General features: G+C 33.8%; 1 protein-coding gene across 3 annotated transcripts in view; it reads right to left on the bottom strand.

The window, feature by feature from the left end:
- Positions 1–926: 926 nt before the first annotated feature.
- LOC129268585 (uncharacterized) overlaps positions 927–21,681 on the bottom strand; it is a 29,938-nt gene continuing 9,183 nt past the window's right edge. For all 3 annotated transcript variants that reach the window (XM_064104929.1, XM_064104927.1, XM_064104928.1), the window contains 20 exons: positions 21,296–21,421; positions 20,703–20,795; positions 19,388–19,516; positions 18,909–19,034; positions 18,416–18,528; positions 17,013–17,232; positions 16,433–16,558; positions 15,416–15,535; positions 14,970–15,089; positions 14,232–14,345; positions 12,720–12,824; positions 12,269–12,409; positions 10,816–10,974; positions 9,910–10,043; positions 9,364–9,595; positions 8,376–8,489; positions 6,964–7,108; positions 6,267–6,462; positions 5,143–5,214; positions 927–3,778 (listed from right to left, as the gene is read on the bottom strand). In XM_064104929.1, the coding sequence (XP_063960999.1) occupies positions 3,740–3,778; positions 5,143–5,214; positions 6,267–6,462; positions 6,964–7,108; positions 8,376–8,489; positions 9,364–9,595; positions 9,910–10,043; positions 10,816–10,974; positions 12,269–12,409; positions 12,720–12,824; positions 14,232–14,345; positions 14,970–15,089; positions 15,416–15,535; positions 16,433–16,558; positions 17,013–17,232; positions 18,416–18,528; positions 18,909–19,034; positions 19,388–19,516; positions 20,703–20,795; positions 21,296–21,421 (2,624 nt within the window). In that variant the 3' untranslated portion in view covers positions 927–3,739. The remainder of the gene's footprint in view (positions 3,779–5,142; positions 5,215–6,266; positions 6,463–6,963; positions 7,109–8,375; positions 8,490–9,363; positions 9,596–9,909; positions 10,044–10,815; positions 10,975–12,268; positions 12,410–12,719; positions 12,825–14,231; positions 14,346–14,969; positions 15,090–15,415; positions 15,536–16,432; positions 16,559–17,012; positions 17,233–18,415; positions 18,529–18,908; positions 19,035–19,387; positions 19,517–20,702; positions 20,796–21,295; positions 21,422–21,681) is intronic.

Below are 21,681 nucleotides of genomic sequence, written 5' to 3'. Positions count from 1 at the left end.
ATGACGATAGGATAGTGATGATGTTGATGACAATGGTGGTGATGGTGATGATGTTGAAGACAGGATGATAGGATGAAGATGGTGGTGGTAATGATGGTACTGATGATATGATGATGATAATGATGATGATGGTGGCTATGGTGGTGATGACGATGGTGGTGGTAATGATGGTAATGATGATGGTGATGATGATGTGTACATTAATATATATGGTTACTGATAACGAAAGGCATGCAGTGGGGTTAATCACAAAAGATAAACACTAGACAATATGGATGTTTGTGGTCCGTGACCACCACCCCACTCCCTTTCGAAAACTAAGGACTCCTATACTAGAATACCTACCATTATCAGGGATAATCTTTAGATTTCTTGTAAGAAACCTATTTTAACGTCTCTGGACTTGATCATGGACTTGGTAGTTCTTTAATCTTGTGTCAATCTGGGCACGTGCTCACATTTAATTATTATTCGAAATATTTTTTTTTCTTGTGAGCTCTACTTCTACCCAGGTTGACACTTTTTTCTTTTTGATTCTTTATGTGATTGTAATGTTAATTTGTTGTCATCTTCAACAACTATATAGTTGTATTTTACTATTTTGTATTACATGTATGTTATCTTTGTAAAGTCACATGGATTGGAAAGGAAGACCTTCGGGTAATAGTTATTTAGTTAATCTTTTTCCTTTCCCCGCATCCATGTGACTCTCCTATTCCTATTGTTTGTATATGTTGTTTATATGTTTGCTTTTGCCGAATAAATGATAATAATAATAATCTCAATAACACCGTTTTGTGTGAACCCTCCACCTAAAAGTAAAACCTTAAACCAGCTGATTATTAAATGCACAATGCATTGTTGTTCACTGAAACAAAGCACGCAAATAAAACAACAAATTTACCAAAAGGAGATCACCACACATGTATTCTTCTTGATATATTTTAATTATATTGTTCTCTGAGTAAAATAAATCTTGAAGTATAAACCTTAATAAACGCATTTTTGTACTTTCAGAGTAATGGATATTGATTTGCACGTTTTATTGTACAAGTATGCAAACATACATCTTTAATTGGCATCATTATGTAGGCATACAAATAACTTCATACGAAAGCAACAGCTCACGATTACGAGTCTTATTTTTTAAAAATACAATATTTCACGAACAAATTACAATTTGAAAATACCTACAACGGAGAGGTTAAAAATTATCAATAAATTACAATATACTGGCATAACAATAATGGACTTAACAGAGTTGAGTGGTGTTTTTATATTATTAGAGTGCACACACACACACCCTCACACACTTATAAAGTGATATTTCACGATTACTTATATTCAATTCTATAAATTTCATTCAACAAGAAAAATACAATAAACAAAAATCACATAGATATAAATTCAAAATCAAATTAAACGTAATTAAACAAAATATTTCAGATTAAGACATTTCATGTTACTGAAAGACAAGGTATTATAACTACATAATTATAATCAAGTGCGTATCCCCATCTATTTAGATATATATTTCTTTCAACCAGGAGCAGCCCTTTACATGAAAGACATTGTCTCGTACCTAAAATAAATACTTTGTGCGCCCTCAATAATGCGCCTCTGCTGCAAAAAAAAAGAGAAGGCACTTAGTTTGGTGGGGGTTGTTTTCACTACCACTTCAATCACACGTACGCTGGACTGTACTAAGGCACTCATAAGGAAGAACGTTGGAACTGCATATCCATACAGACTTGTTATTGGAATAATCATGTGACCATATATAAAAAAAAATATTCAAATTATATATGTCATTAATAGGCTGCTATATCAAGTACTGTATCTGAAATATATTGAATAGTAAATATTACTGAAATACATGTACATATTTGATAATATGACGTAAAAATTAAATTAAATATATATACCAAAAAATATTATTAGAAATGAAGCATTCACCCAAGACAAGAAGATAGCCGTCATATATCAAGTACTATATGTTCTGTGTATAATAAATACATATGTTTACCTTTCACTATTCATTTAAAATTTGATATCAGAGCCATGGTAAATTGCTCTTCCATATAATAAGGAACTAAACTAAGTATTTAAAATAGCAATGATATGTTATTACACATATGTGAATCCTTTACACCGACTTCTTAATTTAAAGAAATATTAAATAAATTATCGTGAAATTGATTAACTCCTGGGAAGCGTTTTATGAAAGGTCTAGTCGGGTGTTTCATCCGACAGTTTTCACAGGAGCTGTGCTTCTCAGCCAATCAACATCTAGGAAAGTTGCCAGATCTGACAACTTTTCGCACAACAAATGTTGATGAAACTTTCCCCTGATAACGAGGTCATTTTCATCTACTTGTATTGCATGATATTGATTTATAAACAATTGACAAAAATATAAGGATTGACATATCCTATTCTGAGAAGGACTTTCCTTTATCATTCTCTTTATAAAGTGCAAATGTGATTTATGTATAAAGCAGGTAAAAATACATCTATGTAATATAATTGCTTCCTCTTTTGTATAATACATACATGTACCTTAAAATTCCGAATAAAGAAAACACTAAATGAAAACTGTGAATTTATCACGTGAATAACTATTTTAAAAAATGACAAAAAAAATCTCGAAAAAAGCTCGAACTCCACCTACGTATTATTGTTTCCTTTTTAGTAAAACGTATTTTTGAATATTTTGAAAGTAAAAAATAGGGATTCCTTGTATGATAGGCTAATCACAATTCAATAATTACATAATATTGACTGGCCTTGAGGGGAACATCTAGTATGTCGCCCACAACAGAATCATATTGGCCCGAGTCTTTAGACGAGGGCAATATGGTTCTTTTAAGGGCAACATATTTGATGTTTCCCGAAAGAAGAGCCAGTCAATATTATTATTATTACCTAAGGCTGTACAATGTGTAATTCAAGCTAATATTTGGAAAAATTATAAGCCTGTTTGCTGATCACTACTTCTGATTTCAGGTTATTCACGAACTAAGCGAAGTAACCCTTAATAAGCAATTGTGAGACATACACATACACTTAACGCGTAGAAATATACAATGCGTTGGCTCATAAACTGGTTCCAGCCAGATTTTTCAAATATTGAAGTTAGCTATAAAAATCGGCTCCTAATACGCAAGCGCATTAGCAGAAAAATTGCCAATATTGCCCTCTGTTTTGTACAGGATTCCCATGGGCAAAGCCCGGGGAGGGAAACATGGCAAATGTTTACCTCGTTGGTCTCGGATTGAAAGTAGCGAGCGAAATATGACTTTTATTTATCTGCTAAAATGCGTTGTATAGGTAATAATATGTCGTGTTGTTGCAGGAACGCACCTATCACCATACCTTCGTGCATTGCATGAGCGCATAATGGCATTGCGCAAGGGCGTTTATGCATCGATGGGATGCGCGGAAGTGTGCTAAGGACGTTCCTGCACCAATACGACGAAATAAAAAAAATAATTGAATTCACTTAGAAATGCTTAGCTTACAAAACAGGTTTATTCGATGATGATTAGAACAGATCTAATATCGATATGGGTGACAATGAATAGGCATTTGTATAGGGTCATTGTAGATGATAATCTATTCCGTGATGCACTGTTGTTTGCCTTTAAGGAAACAATCATGTCGGGTACCAATTTATTTAATCTGGGTTGAGTTCAAATCAAATAGATAAATAGTGCTCGGACTGTTTGCAGATGCGCGTTTAGTAGCTGTAGTTTAACGGGTTCCGTTCGATGGCGCTCTGTGAACAATAAAATCGTACAAAACAATGAATAAGAAGGACAAGTTAAAACGAACAATAGGATTATTTTACTGCGCATGATTATCTTATAAACTTTAAAGCCAGTTTATCACATCCATGTTGGATAACAATCAGGTTCACGTTCAATTATTTTTTTCTCTGAAATATCCAGATAACACACTTGTGCAACATAATTAATGTTTAAAACAACAAAAATTAAATTTATGAACGATGAATTGGAAATATCGGAAGTATATGGGAAAGAGGTGGTCTGGATAGGCCAAACATTTGTAGCAATCGAAAAAATATTGATTGTGTAATAGATCATCTGTATTAAAAATAAAGAAATGCAGATAAAGGGCAAGAAAAAATACAATATATAAGCCCATAGTAATGACATCGGTCCCAGCCATAAATATTTATGTGTTCCTTTATTATGCACTTCAGCACTTTGATCTGTTGTTCCTGTAGTCTTATCCAATAACATGTTAGTATTACAACATTCATGCAACAAATGTATTTCTATAGAAGAAAACACATTCCCACATATTGCTTCAAAATATTACTTACTGATAACTATATATATATATCCTTTTAATTCATAAATTTTATATATATATATAAATATATATATAAATGTATACATATAGTGTGAAAGAAATGGATGAAGAGAACAATGGTAGGCGTAGCTTAAATCAAGGTTCCCCCGAGCTATCTACCCTTTTTGGAAAAATTGGTGATGCCGAAAAAATGTCTTTGCCGGGAATCGAACCCGGGCCCCCAGCTTTGAACGCCGGTGCCTTAACCACTAGACCACAGAGACGGGTTAGTGGCTAGGGCGACCCCGATCCAATTGACCGTCAGATAGACAGATTTTCGACACCATACCAATTATAATTTCCTTTGTCGGGTGAAGGTGGGTTTTGAACAATGACAAGCCGCCATGCCTCAGCTGGATCAAAACTATTGCTTTGATACAGTACACGTATGGGAGAAAGTATACAAATGTGTGAAGTTATACATGTACTACAGCTTTGGCAACTCTTTTATATTTAAATATTGTGTGAAAGAAATGGATGAAGAGAACAATGGTAGGCGTAGCATAAATCAAGGTTCCCCAGAGCTATCTACCCTTTTTGGAAAAATTGGTGATGCCGAAAAAAATGTCTCTGCCGGGAATCGAACCCGGGCCCCCAGCTTTGAACGCCGGTGCCTTAACCACTAGACCACGGAGACGGGTTAGTGGCTAGGGCGACCCCGATCCAATTGACCGTCATATGTATACATATATATGTATATATCCCTAATGATATTTTATTTAAAAGCTCATGGCGAACATGGGTAAGGGGATAGAGGGTACTTACCTCACCGCTGGCACTGCTTCTTTCGCCATCAGCTACATATGGTAAAGCAAAGTTATCTAAACCACCGGGTCTCTGTTCATTGGAAGAACAAATCAAAGGTTATAATTAAAATAACAAGGAATTGCCAAGACATTTAATAAAACGAAAAAAAAAAACATTGCTGACGATAGCATACTTATGCTATGTTCACTCATATGCATCTATGTTCAACATTTTAACTATTTACCAAATTATCACCCTTTTTTATAGGGGGAGTGGTTGGGCTTCTAATCTGTTTTCTTTTTATTAATCAACCACATTATTATATACAAATAAGTATATACTTTAACCCCAATTTGTCTGAAAAATAAGATTTCAAAAGACTCCCTAGAACACAAAAAAATAAATTACAGAAAGTGGCAGAGCTAGCAGTACATATAATTTAGTTCATTTACAAGTAATTATGCATTATTATAATTTTAGCTTTGGAAATATAGTATCAGAAACTTGAGAAATTTACTTACTTTATATTAACTGCTATGAAATATTCTTATTCCCCTTTATTTATATCGATATTAAAACTCGATATATCATGATTTGCTATGAATAAATATAATTTATTTTAATTGATTAATTATGAGTTAGAAAGAATCAAATTTAACAGTGTAAAAATGGCTAAAACTTTGTATTCAAAATATCAATGATAATTCACCCAACCATTTTATTTTTTTTCATCTTGTTCATTGTTTCTTTGGTTCTTTGTTCCTTGTTTCTTTTTAATCCCTATAACTTTCTGATGTATAATCTATGTTCTATAATATCACCAGGAATTACATATTTTTCGTGAGAACTTTTAATTTGCAAAACCATATTAGGCTTTTCCAAAGGTTCTCCATTTTCATTATCGGTCTTTTGTAAATGACGAACATTCTTTATGCATTGTTTATATTTTAACATTGTAAAGACATGTACATTGTTGTTAGTAATTTTGCCAATATTTTTTTAGAGAGTGGAATAAATAAATGATCGATTAAATTCAACTATACAAATATAAACCAATAAAGAGAGTGAATGAAACAGAGAGAGAGAAAAAAGGAGGGGAGAGAAGGAGGTACAAAAGAATGAATAAAAAACAATATTCTTACCCGATAATAACTTATTTCACTTTCGGGGTTATCCATGCCTTGATATTGTCTTATCCGATCAACAGCCATACCGATATCATACTGTCGACGATCAAGAGAAGTTTCAATCGAGTAATCGTCTGATGAACGATCCGACCATCGGTCACCGAATATACGCCGATGCTCTGAGATGCGGTAGTTTCTTGGCTTCTGCATCCTGTTGAATTGCATTCGAAATTAATGTGTATACATAGATTTGCAATTTTATAATTTATTACACAAATATTACCTATCGTCGAAGGCATTAGTAAGAATTATAAGCAAGGGTACTTTTGAAACATTCTAACATTTAGGCTCTTTCAAAAGTAACAAGTGTGCGCAATTATTTTAATGCCCAATTCAAATTATGTGTATTATTTGTTTTATGATATAGGGTCATAAATCTTTATCAATTTTGGTATACATTCCTCATATCAAAACCATGACCAGTCAATAAAACTAGTCATTAGTACCAGTCATTGGACAATATTTATGTTAGCTATAATACATGTAAATGATCGGTCACGTGATAGAATTCAACCAGTTATTTGATTAGGATCCGTCTGACCAATTCATAACAGATAAAACCTTTAGTCAACAGCATCACTGCAAGAAGAAAAAGAAAAAAGTCAATACTTATAGTAGGCAGCTTCAAGTAATCATACAAACATAAACTTACCCCATCACCATCCTATTTGCCTGATTACGACGCACTGTCTGAACCATTATTAAACACGCGCAGATAACGAAGATCAGAGCTCCCGACATAGCGCCAAGTATGATTCCAACAATAGCACCAGGTGATAGGCCAGTCCTACCAGAGACTATGGGGATAAATGAATAAGAAAACATTTATTAAAATTGATGTCTAATTTACCTATAAAACTTCAACGTAATGATTATCATGTTCGTGAGTGTAAAACTGCTCGACCATCGGGAAATGCAAACTATTGTGATTTAATATTACCAATGACAAGACAAAACGAAAATCTAGCTAAAAGTACAAAATCCATCGGGGTATGATACAGAGAACAACCATAATGATGTAGGCGCACACACCTAAGAGCGCTCATGCCCTAAATTGTGATACAAAGCTTGTAAAGTAGAACAGGTAATCATTTAATGGGAAATATCTATATTGCCCTAATCTTTTCATTACACCCGACTTACTATCGATCTCAAAATTATTCTTAAAAGTATAAGTGAGTATGCAAGATATATATATATATTGCTACTTTGATAAAAGTATATGAGTTAAAAAACAGAAAGTATAGAATTTTGAATCTTCTCATTATGTATGCATGGTATGCTATTCATTCAATTTTTATTCGAACAGAAAGTCGGAGTTGCAGTTTTTATATGAATTTGGTATACTTTGTGTATTCAAAGGGTTAATTTGTAATCGTTTATAAACAGAGAAGCGTTGTAAAAGTTAAAAAAATATGTATTTTTGAAAGCAGAATAGAATATGGCATGCTTTGTATGGCATTGTTTACATTTTATGTAACTCTTACATGTAATTATTTATCAATAAAATTATTTCTAAAATAAAAAAAATATATATTGAGGGATACTGATGGTCAATGCAAAATTTTCAATTTGACATTCCTTACTAAGAATAAGAAAATTGACGATTATCAAGGGGGAAAATAGTTGTTGTTGTATTGATAGAAATTGAATAATTTGCCGTTAAATTTAAGAATTATACCATCACTGGAGACCTTCAAATCCAAACTGAAGTCTTATCTTTTCTAACAGTATTAGTTATTGGCACTTTGACACTCATCCAAACTTGCTTTCATTCTTTTCTTGTGCGCCTCGGAATATAATATTTCTAGATAGATGGCGCTATATAAATGCCTATTATTATTATTATTATTATTATTATAATAGTACAAAGAGATCATGTTAAGCAGCGCCCGCTGGTAGTAGTTTTCATAACTGAAGTTGCTACCCTTGGTAACATATGACGTAATTATTATAGTGTTCATGAGGGCTGGTTTTCCATCACTTTCTTATTTACAAATCTTACCAAAAGATTGATGACTGACTGCATTCAAAGTGATTTTAAAAAAATGAATTCATGCTTACATGTTGAACAGTCTTTCCCTGTGTAATCCTCCTGACATGCGCAACTAAACGTATTGAATTCATCCGTGCAGTTCCCTCCATTTATACAGGGGTTGTTCTCACAGCTATCGATATCTAGTAAAACATGGCAAAGAATAATAACAGCTATACTTTAAGGACCGACCTCACAGTCATAGGTATCTAGTAATACATATAAAGAATAATTCATTTAAAACGGTTTATTTCAACAAGGGTATCTATAGCGCCTGGAAAGCCGAATTGCATTACCCTTTACACTCATTTACATAAATATACAATCAATGCCAAATAAAAATAAAAAAACTCAATTTACACAAATTCTACATCATACGAAATATCAAAACATCGAAAGGTTGTTTATCATGTTGGGGGCGCATGTATTAAATTATGACATTCATCCCCATCATGATAAACCAAAATTGGAAATACATTCGGCCAAATAACATAAAAACCACGATTTCTGACTAACCAGAAATTAGCACGGAAGAGATGGAATAAAGAAAATAAACAAAAGAGGAAGAGAGAGAGAGAGAGAAAGTGTGTGTGTGTGTGAGAGTGTAACAATTAGAATTTCTACTAGATCCTGGTAGATTTGAATGATTCCGTATAAGGTGTACAAGAGATGAAGCATACAATCCATAAATACGCTTATAATATCACGATATAAATTAAATGATAAATTAATACTGATAGTACATGCATGTACATGCATTTAACAATATAACAATTGATTTTGTCTGTGTGTTTGTTTCTGTTGTCTTTAGTGCCTGCTTTATTTTGATGTTAGGAAACGGGGGGAGTACAGTAATGAAAACACTAGAAGTAACTTATTGGAGGCTTTATATAATCTCCAAAAAAATTGTCTTATAAACAGTCTTGAAGCAAATTATCATCACTTCTTTCACTTTTAGCGAAATAATGACTTATTTAACAGAAAAGTAAGATTTTTTTTCTTTAAGTGTCCACTTACTGTCTACTGCTAACTCTTCGACGTAAAGAGAATCACCAAGGAACTCTAATGTCTCATTTGGAGGCGATATGTCAGCGGCTGATTCAGCAAGACTATCTGCGGAATCCTGAGATGGTGCTGTGAGACCAATTTGAAGATCAGCGATCACACTACCATTTCGGAAAGAGACTACCTCACATGTGATACTAATGAGCTGAGCTGAATTCAAGCTTTTATTCAAATACGTTGAAACCTGTGAATTATAAAGTTTATTTGGGATAGAAACGAGGTTTATAGATGGTTAGTAGAATGAAATATAATGAAACATTTGTTACAACAAAATATATATACTATTTTAAAAAGATTTCCTGATGATCGCACATTTCAACAGTGTCCCTATTCCAAGAAGCCTATATACACAAATTACTGAAAAATGCTCAAATCTAATAAAGTCAAGTAAATAAAATAGAAACTAATCCTATTCAATTTATTCTGATTCAACCTAATCTCATCAAATTAAACGACTTAAAGCAATAACAAATAAATCAAATAAGTCTATTTCCTCACCACTCCGCAAAAGACATATCTCAAATCCTTAAAAGCGTCCGTTGATCGATTACTAAGTTCTTCTGTGAATACAAGCACTGTACCATTTCGTCTGTTGGCTGTGATCTCAATCCTTATGATGCTCACGAACGTTTCTGATAAAAAAATATATAACAATTGTAATATCTAAATACCTGTGTGACGGACTGGTACTGCTCATGGGTAAACAAATTAGCGTTTTGTTTCAGAGAAGTTTAGAGAGATAATCGGGATTCTACAATCATGTTTTCATTGAATACCAGATACCATGGACCCCTTAACAATTCAAGTGAAAAATCGATATAAGTTTGGTGAAAACGACCATTACTTTTCGTAATTTTCTTTTCATAATTTTACACATGATGAGTACCATTGCCATTAAAGTTCATGTAACTTTAAGTTAATGTAACTTTTATTTCCTTACCATAAGGAAGTGTGATTTGCCCTTTTATAGTTGAAATTACATGTACTTTAAAATTTCAAGGAATTTATATGCTGCAGTCAATGCTTACCTTAACTACAAATGCAGATAATGTCACAAGTATCACGTGAGTCGACTAGAATGGTATTTAATTGATTACCATGGTAATTTGAAAGGAGCAAAAATGTGACATAAGAGAGTAGAACTCAAGCCGCCGGTTACTAAAGTAAATTAATGAATTTAGATTCAGGACATTTATTGAGTTAATCTGCAGGTAGAAGATGTAGAATAAAATGTATTGATATCTAGTTTGCTTTATTTCTTATTTATGATTCATTTTACTTCTGGGTTCCGTTTCATAAAAACTTAATATCAGCCAATCAAATTAAAGGATTTCAGTAGCTTTTTAATTGTTGTTGTAAAGCTGTTAAATCAACAAGTTTTACGAAATGGGTCCCTGAACATACCAGGCGAGGTGATAGTTGATGAATGAGTGGTTGAATCAGAAACATAAGTAGTTGTAGACCTAGTATCTTCTGTAATAGTTGCGCTAGGTTGTGTGATAGTTAAAGCTGACGGCCCCCCTGTGGCGGTGGTGGCAGTGGTATTGGTGGTGGTGGCTATTTCTTCCAGATATGGATGAATTGATGAATTGGATATAATTTTGTTACGATGACAATGGCGATGATAACAATAATAATAATGATAATAAGAAAAATAATAATAGTAATGATAATGATTATAACAATAATAATGATGATGATGATAATACTTATAATAAAAAATAATAATAACACTAACAAAAATAATATCAATAATAATAATAATAATACAGGTATTGATATTACATGGTCTATTCAATGGTGCATTATGTACGTTACCCTGACTTTTACTCCAAAATTATTTTATTAAATTATTGATCATTGAGGGCTATATCTTCCAATATACATTTTCGCTTTTTACGGGCAGAAACATAAACACGTGGAATGCCTCTGGCTGTCTCGCCTGCATTACGCGATTTAATATAGCAGCAGTGCTGACTTTGAAAACAGCTATTGAATAATTATTCACAAAAGAAAACACTCATATGATAATAAAACACTATGTCCATTGACCCAACATGACCTTTGATAATGATCATGTGACCTAAGATGTGTGCAAAACAATCATTCATATTTGATTAACCTTATATCTATGTTTCATGAACTACATGTGTAGATCCATAAACTTTTTGAGTTCTGATGACAATTCAACAAATACCCCCAACACAGCCAAAGTTCATTGACCTCAAATGACCTTTGATCTTGGTCATGTGACCTGAAACACGCACAGGATATTCAGGGTTACATTGTTACTCTTATGTCTAAGTTTCATGAACTAGATCCATAAAATTTCAAAGTTATGATGACAAATTCGCAAATACCCCCAACATTATCAAAGTTCGTTGACCCTAAGTGACCTTTGACCTTGGTCATGTAACCTAAAACTCAGGCAGGATCCTTAGTAATACACTATCACCCTTAAGTCTAGGTTTCATGAACAGGATCTAAATATTTTTCAAGTTATTACGAAATTTCAAAAACTTAATTTTGGTTAAGATTTCGATATTGATTCCCCCAACATGGTCTAAGATCATTGACCCTAAATGACCTTTGACCTTGGTCATGTAACTTGAAACTCAGGCAGGATGTTTAGTAATACTTGATTATCTATATATCTAAGTTTCATGAACTAGGTTTATAGACTTTTTAAGATGAGGACATTTCAAAAACTAAACCTTGGTTAAGAGTTCAATGTTGACGACGCCACCGCCGTTGCCGCCGCCGTCGGAAAAGCGGCGCCCATAGTCTCGCTCTGCTATGCAGGCGAGACAATTGTGTTGACAATAATTTTCTTAATCGATTTGCCTTTTAAACATACCAGATGAAGTGATAGTTGATGAATGAGTGGCAGAATCAGAAACAGAAGTAGTTGAAGACCTCGCATCTTCTGGAGTAGTTATGCTAGGTTGCGTGACAGTTGTAGCTGACGGGCCCTCTGTGGCGGTGGTGGTGGTTATTTCTTCCAGAAATGGATGAATTGATGAATTAGATGTCATTTTGTTACAACAATGATGATCATCATGATAATGATAATGATTATAAAAGTAATGATAATAATAATAATAATGATGATGATGATAATAATAAAAGAATTGATATTACGTGGTCTATTCAATAGTCCTATACGTGCATACACACATATATACTATACACTTCCTTTTTACATTTACTCCAAAAAAATTTAGACATTTTTACTTTTACGGGCAGAAACATAAATACAAAATGTGTTGACACTAGTTTTCTTAATTGATATTCCCTTCTGAACATACCAGGTGAAGAGATCGTTGTTGGATAAGTGGTAGAATCAGAAACAGGAGTAGTTGTAGAACTAGTATCTTCTGGAGTAGTTGATCTAGGTTGTGTTGTAGTTGTAGCTGACGAAATAGAAATTACACGATGGATTAGATGTCATTTTGTAACAATGATAATGAAAATAATAATGATGATAATAATAATGATAACAATAAAGATGATATTAATAATAATGATGATGATTATAAAGTTGATGATGATCGAAAATAATAATAACAAAAATAATCATGTCATATAAAATTTATGATTATGTAGTAGCCTTTTTAATGACGCACTATATTACCCGGGCATTAACTCTCATCTAATTAACATAATGATTACTGACGTTTAAATGCAACCTTTTCACTTTAAAGTATTCTAAGCTACATTCCAATACACAAAGTGCAATCATTTTGATGCACACAAATCAGAAATTGCCTTGCTCTGATTTTGATTATTCTTGGTCACTATTATAAACCCTTCATAAAAAGTTTGGAAATTTGAGTTTGGCCATTAACTTCTCCCAACTCCCAATTTCACACAATGCATATTTGATATTCTTCGAAAGATCATTTAATTCTCTTTAAGATGATACCATGCTTGTTATGATCATGCCATTACGAAAAGAGCAGGATTCAAAAGTGTTGGATGAGGCCCGAGTTGAAAAGCTGCAAAACGAGCTGCAATGGTCATGAAGGGTCAATAAAGAACATGATTCTTTTGTCTGTGTCCATAAAGATGAAAATTCAACCAAATCAAGCTCCTGCTTTTTCATTTTTGACGTTTTGTTGTGGTTTATGTAGTGATGTTTCTGTGATATAACATGGTTTGAGTCGTGGTTTGAAATGCCCATGCATGTTTGCTTGTTTGGTATGTGTTTGCTTTAATAGGCAGAGGTGTGTTTGATTCCATGTTTATGTTGATATTAAGATGCACGAAAACGAAAGAAACCGCAGAGAAACTCACTCATCACCACACAAAAAAAAGAACAGCGACTTTCAATATTGTGTCATTTTGCAACTTTTGCATTTTGACCTTGCCCCACATTTCAAGGCGCTGCACCTCCATGTTAACCATAATCATATCATGTAGGGTATCACTTTAAAGGGAATCAAATGATCTATTCATTAGTATCAATCAATCAATTAACTAGAACCAACGAGGGATTATTGATCAAATTCAGATTTCCAAACTTTTTTGAGGAATGTATAATACATGATCGTCTCTAACATAATTAAGAAATACTAATATCAAAGGCAATGCATCGAAATTTTATGTTGATGTCGAGTCTCAGTTCATTTTTAAACCGGCTGAGGTGTTGTTCGTACTCTTAATTTCAAATCAAGACATTTACCTGGCTTGGCAGGAAGGTACACGTACTTACAGCCACATTCTTAATTTAGTTCAAATAAAAAGGTGAAAATCGCCCACAATCTCGTCCCTCAACCTGATCTATAGATCGCTCCACTACTTATTTTTGGTCAAATTACCTATTGTGCAATTTGTTCCAGTATAACCAGGTGCGCAGGTACAGTTATACATGTTGACCCCGTCTGTGCAAGTCGCTCCATTTTGGCAAGGATCAGATTCACACTCATCAATTTCTACATACGTTAAAAAAATCAAGAAACGAAAGATCGTTAGAGTCGAAAAGGAAGGGACACGAGTGAGAAATGCAGAATATGGACAGGAAGCAGCAAAGGAAAAGGAGTAGAAGAAGAAGAAGAAGAAGGAGGAGGAGGAGAAGAAGAAGAAGGAGAAGGAGGAGGAGGAGGAGGAGGAGAAGGGGTTGGAGAAGAAGATGATGAAGAAGAAGAATAAGGAGAAAAGGGATAACAAAAAAGAGGAATAATAGAAAGAAGATAAAGAAAAACAAAGCAAATACTAAACACAAACGAGAACAAACGGCAAAGAGCTAAGATTTAAAGAGGGAGAAAAAAGAGAAGTACACGGAACAAGTTTAAAGCAAAATGAAAATCGTATAGTACCCGTACAACCAGTAGTAGTAGTAGTAGTAAGAGTAATAGTAGTAGTAGTAGTAGTAGTAGTAGTAGTAGTAGTAGTAGTAGTAGAAGTAGTAAGAGTAGTAGAAGTAGTAGTAAGAGAAGAATAAGAGTTGTAGTAATAATAATAATAATTAATGGAAGTAGAACATGTAGAAGTATATAGGTAGTAGCCATAGTACAAGTAGAAATATTTTAAGTACTTCTTACAAGGAAAATCATTACCTAAACAAGATTCATTTCCAGTTCCAGTGAAACCGTCATCACAAGTGCAATAGAAGCTGCCATATGTATTTGTACAGTTCCCGTTACTACACACGTCTGTTGCATTACATTCATTGGTATCTAAGACAAAAAGAAAATAAGTGATTTTTTTTTTAATGAGATACATTTTTCAATTAATCGATTTGCAGTAAAAATGCCTCCAAATGTCCTAAGAACGGAGTTTTGCTTATTAGTCATTTACCTAAACGTACAAATGGTTTAGGAAGGAGACAAACTAAAATGCTTTTATCGCAGTAAGGGGGAGAGGCACGTGCCGGCTGTGCCCCCCCCTCCCCCCCTGCCCTCCCTGGATCTCTGGATCCGCCAGTGATGACATCCAACCTCTTTAAAGAGAAGGAACAACGGTAAGGTAAGGTAACAGAGCGTGTTATGTAAACGAAACATACCGCTGCATGTAAAACCATCTTCATTAAGCTCAAATCCAGGACTGCAAGAACACGAGTAATTCCCCGGTGAGTTGATACACGTTTGGTTGCATTCATGACTTCCGAGACACTCATTAATATCTAAAACAAACAAAATACAAAGGGAACAATTTTACCATTAATTATTGAAAAGCGATTATAAGTTCGACTACTCTTAATAACGTCATACCATGAATATTGGTTAATATACTGTTGGGAGCATTAAGTTCAGGTCAGTACCAAGGGGGTAGAGGCAGGCCGGGGACCGCCTCCTTAGATACACCAAGTGGTAGAAAAAAAATAGAGGAGTATAGAAATGATAACAGGGAAAAAAGTAGAACTTTCTAAAAAGTAAACAAAAAAGGAAGAGTGTGAAAAGGAGGCTTGGGGCGACTGCAGGGCTGAAGCTAGAGTGATAACGAAACAATGCCGTGGCACATACATCAGAATTGATACGAGCTATAGATATCAACGTGCCATAGCTGCCAAGTAGTACTGATTTTCAGTAATTATTACTCGAAATTTTGAAAGAGTACTGGTGGTTTCATGCAATTTCTAATTTCTTAAGTTTCAGTTAATGTGATTTTCTATGGTATTTTGTGAAAATAATGATTTTCTTACCGAAATACTTATTCTAAGTCTTTAAAATACTGAAATGTTCTTGATCTGCTTCGTATCTCTGACATGCACATTTGACAAACAATATGTCTTACCATAATTTGGAAAAGACTTTACTGGAATGACGTATAACAGTAGAATTAATATATTATCAACTCACAGTTTGAATAACAAGTGCATACCTAACATGCCGAGAGTGAAATTAATTTAAGGCTGTATTGCACATTTATGCACAACGTATTACACATATATGTACAATGTTATTTAAATCATTTTAATATCTATATTTAAAGTATTTTAATATCTATATTTTCGCTTTATTCTAGGGGGTATTCATGGTTTGTATAATAAAGACTCATATCTGGCAACTCTTTTACCCACCTATGCAAGAAGCATCCCCGTTTCCGAGTTGGAAACCCACAGAACAGGTACAAAAATAGCTACCGTCTGTGTTTGTACAGTTACCGTTACTACACGCATCCGTAAATTGCACACATTCGTTGATATCTGTAAAACAGGAGAATGTGAAGTTGATAATGATGATGTTGATGATGATGATGATGATGATGATTGGTGTTGATTGTGATGATGGTGATAATGTTGATTAAAATAATGATAATGGAGATGGTGGTGGTGGTGGTGGTGGTGATGATGAAGGAGAAGAGGGAGAAGAAAAAAGGAGGATAGATATAAGAAGAGGAAGAAGAAAAATAAAAACGTTTTCATGATAAAATATAGAGCCTGATATTATGTAACATTCATTGTGCTTAATGGATCTATGTCTCACTATTCTCGTCCCTTTTTATTTCCTTTCAAATTAAGCAATAACAAAATTAGACATTTAGACAAAATATAAGACAATATAATCAACACAATTTATTAAAACATTTTAAAGCCTAAGATTAATATTGAAGATTAGGGCTGAAGAGTTCTGCGTAACAAACCTTCTGGGAATACCTACCCTCGGGCGTAACCATATGGTTTGGTTCAATAAGCCTTGACCTTGTAAGAAGTTCCATGAAAATATTCTCCAGATTAGATTCGGTCAGTGACGAGTCGGGTTTTAGGTCAACCCGGAAGGAAATCAGAAGAAAACTTCCTGCCGAGCTGTAGTTCTGCACAGATACAGCCTGCAACGTGTCTTCACTTAGTTCTGATGACGTGTTGAGGTAACGCAAGACCTTAAAAATAATGAAGAGAGAGTAATTTCGATTTAACGAACATATTATTATTTTGATCTTCGAGACTTTCAGAAAGCTTTGAATGCATTTCACACACCAGAAAGTACCAAAACAAATTGCGAACAATACCTTTCTTTCAAACTCGCATCATGATAATTGTTGGTGAACGGAATTGCTTATTTGAATTAGTTTTATATATTATGCTATACTTAATTTTTTTTCCGAGAATCGATTACATTATCACACAATAATAGTTTGAAAGCAGATTATTATTCTTATCTTGCTTTTTACTAAAAATGATTATACGCCTTTTCCTTAAATTTTCGGTCAAAAGTCAATAATAAGTTTTTGAGTTTTGTCAGACGTGCATCAATCAGATATGATTATTTACGTCTGGGACCGACATTTAACGTCACCATCCGAAAGACGTGACTGGGGCTCGAACCTCGAACCTCTGCATCAATTTGTAACTTCCTCACATAGCTTGGATTACAGGCGCACGCAACGTCGCCAAGAATAAATGTATCATAATAATAATGATAACAAAAATAACATTTATATTGCTCAGTTACCGTACTATACTAATCCTAACACAATAAATGATACATTTTAAAGAGTATTACTGAAAATATAATAGATTGGTTTTACACATACTAACTTTGGGTGATTCCCATGAATGAGAAATGTCAACTGAGCTGGTGCCACTAGACAAGGTGTTTCGTTTAAACACAATTTAGAAAATCAGACGTAGGTCCCAAATACGCGCTGTTGATTGGTTGAAACTTAAGTTACAATTTCTTTTAATTTATTGCAACTCTTTCTGCAAAAGGAACCTGTTCAAACGAACGCAGCAAAAAATCTAACGGAAATTTGATTTTCAACTAATGAAATTCACGTATTATGATTTTGTGATTTATCATTTTTGTTGCGTTTAAACTTGATTCTTTCTGCAACGGGCCCTAGGAGAGGTATACACACAAATTTAAATCCGATCTAGACTTTTAACTCTCAGATTCAGGCGCTGCGATTAATACGCTTCGCCACATTGGTCAGATCACGATCAATGGACGCGGTATTGCCCGATGAGATTACGCGTTATATATCACGTGCACGTAGGCTCTCAACGTGAATTTTATCCAGATCTAAACCTTTGTAAAATGAAGCCTTTCGAAAAAAAACGTACATCTTGTGCCAATTTCTGCTGAATTTCTTGGGAGTCAATTGTCTCTGGGTAGGTAACAACGTCAAGCCCGTTGATAAATGAAAAACGAACGTTGAGTGACAGCGTCAATGCACCTATTTCATACAATCAACAAGAATGTTACAGATTCATTCATTAGTATCATTATCAATATTATAATTATTAGTATCATTATCATCATTATTATTAGTATCAACATAATTATTTTTGTTGTTGTTTTATTTGGCATTTCAAATACATAGAGAATACAGAGTTACAAACAAGTTAATAAGAACAATCCCAATGTTGCATGATAAAGAAAATAAGACCTGGGAGAGAGTTGGGGATGCTGCCTGGGTAAAGAAAAGGTATAGAAAGTACTCATTTCCTGTTTATTACCTCTAAATTAATCATTCTTATTATTTTTTTTTTTACCACGAATATAATGTGACAAATGTAAAATATAAGAAAAACAAACAAGAACGCATTTTCCTACCTAGACAAACTCCATCGACTTCTGTTGTATTTTTCTTGCATACGCATGAGAAGTTACCCAGTGTGTTCACACAGTTGAATTCAGTCTTGTTGCAATTATCTAAGTCGCGTTCACATTCGTTGATGTCTAATTTAAAAAAAAGAGAGTATACCAGAAACAACTGTTCATAAAACTTACAAACATAAAGTTGTCTGTTTCGAAATACAGAAGAAAAAAAATTGAATGAGTATGCCATCTTGCTAATAAATGATAAATTAAATAAATACATGAATGAAAAAGCAAATCGATAAATACATAAATGAATAAACAGATAAGAAGATTAACAGATAAATACCATCATAAATGATTAGATGAATAGAAGAATGAATAAATTAATAGATAAATCAGTATATAAAAAAATAAGTAATACAACTTAAATAAATTATAAAACAATAAACTAAATAAGTAAATGAATATAGCAACTTTTTATATTTTTTTACCTCGACACTCTTTTGGCGACATGTTTTCGTATCCAGAATGGCAAGTACAATTATAATCTCCTGGTAGGTTTTTGCACATAGCTATATCAGGTGGACACTGGTCTACACCAGCCAGACATTCATCAAAATCTGAAAATAGAATAAAAGGATGAAAGTGGAATTCATTTCAAGTTTTAATTTCAATTACATTTTTCAAAATCGAATAATTGCTCTATAATACTGCAATAAGGAATTACCTCAAAACATATCATTCAGTTACCATTGTTTCGCGTTTTAATATCAGAATAATTCTTGATTATTATAAACTGCTAAAATTAACAGCTTTTTTTCCTTCTCATTGAGATATAAGCCCACAATGATGCCACAAAAAACACAATAACACTGATTCAAAATCGATCTATGTGTGTCGTTGGAAATAATGTAATTGATCTTTTGATCGGATCGTAGTAGGATTGCCACCTGATCTAACGTTTTACCAACGAACGTAGAGGGTGGTATATTTTCTCATTAAGATTTAGGCCTACAATGATGCCACAGTCCACACAATAACACTCATTCCAAATCGATGAATGTGTGTCGTTGGAAAGAATGGAATTCTTTTGATCGGATTGTAGTAAGATTAGTCACTGTAGCTGCCACATGATCTAACGTTTTACCAATGAACATAGAGGGCAGTATATTTTCTCATTAAGATTTAGGCCTAATGTTATTCTTTTTATCGGATTGTAGTAGGATAAGTCGCTGTGACTGCCACATGATCTAACGTCTTACCAACGAACGTAGAGGGCAATATATTTTCTCATGAAGATTTAGGCCTACAGTGATGCCACAGTCAACACAATAACACTGATTCCAAATCGATCAATGTGTGTCGCTGGAAATAAAGTAATTGATCTTTTGATCGGACCGTCGTAAATTTAGGATTGGTCGTTGTGACTGCCACCTGATCTAACGTCTTACCAACGAACGTAGAGGGTGGTATATTTTCTCATTAAGATTTAGGCCTACAACGATGCCACAGTCCACACAATAACACTGATTCAAAATCGATCAATGTGTGTCGTTGGAAAGAATGTAATTCTTTTGAACGGACTGTAGTAGGATTAGTCACTGTAGCTGCCACATGATCTAACGTTTTACCAATGAACGTAGAAGGCAGTATATTTTCTCAAGAAGATATAACACTACAATGATGCCACATTCAACGCAATAACACTGATTCCAAAACGATCAATGAGTGTCCTTGGAAATAAAGTATTTCTATTGACCGTAGTAGGATTAGTCGCTGTGTCTGCCGCCTGATCTAACGACTTACCTGCACACGATCCATTTATGAGTTCAAAGCCTGGCTCGCAAGTACAGTTTTCAGATCCCGTGGAATTCTTTAGTTCCTCAGTACAGGATATCTCTAAAGAAATAAAAGTATTGAAAAAAATTAATCTAGGTAAAATATTATTATGAAGGAAATTGAACTGTCATGTTAAGGGTATTATTGTTAACTATTATTGTAACTGTAACCATTTAAATATTAATTTCACTATTAACAGCATTAACGTTTTCTCCAATTCTCATGAATATCATATTAATATAGTAATGACCATTATCAGAATTTTGATAATTATCATCATTATAAGCATCCAATTTGTAACCTATTATTTTTTGTCGTTAAGGAATTACACAACTAACCCACACTCGCAAATTTGTGTGCACCCACTCACTCAGCCTCACCCACACAAACCCACCCACCAATCAACTTACCCATACACACCTACGAAATTCCCCTCTTTGTCACACACACGCGCATACACGCCCTCCCTTCCCTACGTACCAAAATACACGCACACGCACACCCTATTGTACCCCATTCACAGCAGGTTTATGCCTACAGACTCCCACACATTGACTTACTTATACATGAACGTTGATCAAGGCCAAGCCTAAAGCCCGATTTACAAGAGCATGTGTATGAACCCAAATCATTTTCACAAATCTGGTCACAGTCGTTGGTGTCATTTTCAGCACATTCGTTGAAGTCTTAACAAATGAAGATGGAAGAATTGAGTAAATATTATTAATGTATGCAATTGTAAATCATTTTAGGACAAAGGAAATCCATTATACATCACATTCTACGCATGGCGATAGCTTACTCTTTATTAAACAAAAAAGACTGCAATATTATTGTTCATCACTTCAAGAGAACTTTCCGATACAGGCTGTGAACTTATTTATCATGTATTTGTGATTCTCTCACGAGTATCGATTCCAATGGAAAAGTAATCAAAATACTGGAA

This window comes from Lytechinus pictus, chromosome 9 (assembly GCF_037042905.1).
Source record: "Lytechinus pictus isolate F3 Inbred chromosome 9, Lp3.0, whole genome shotgun sequence".
NCBI classification, from domain to species: domain Eukaryota; kingdom Metazoa; phylum Echinodermata; class Echinoidea; order Temnopleuroida; family Toxopneustidae; genus Lytechinus; species Lytechinus pictus.
The sequence above is the reverse complement of the archived record's forward strand: the minus strand, read 5'-3'. Positions and strand labels throughout refer to the sequence as shown.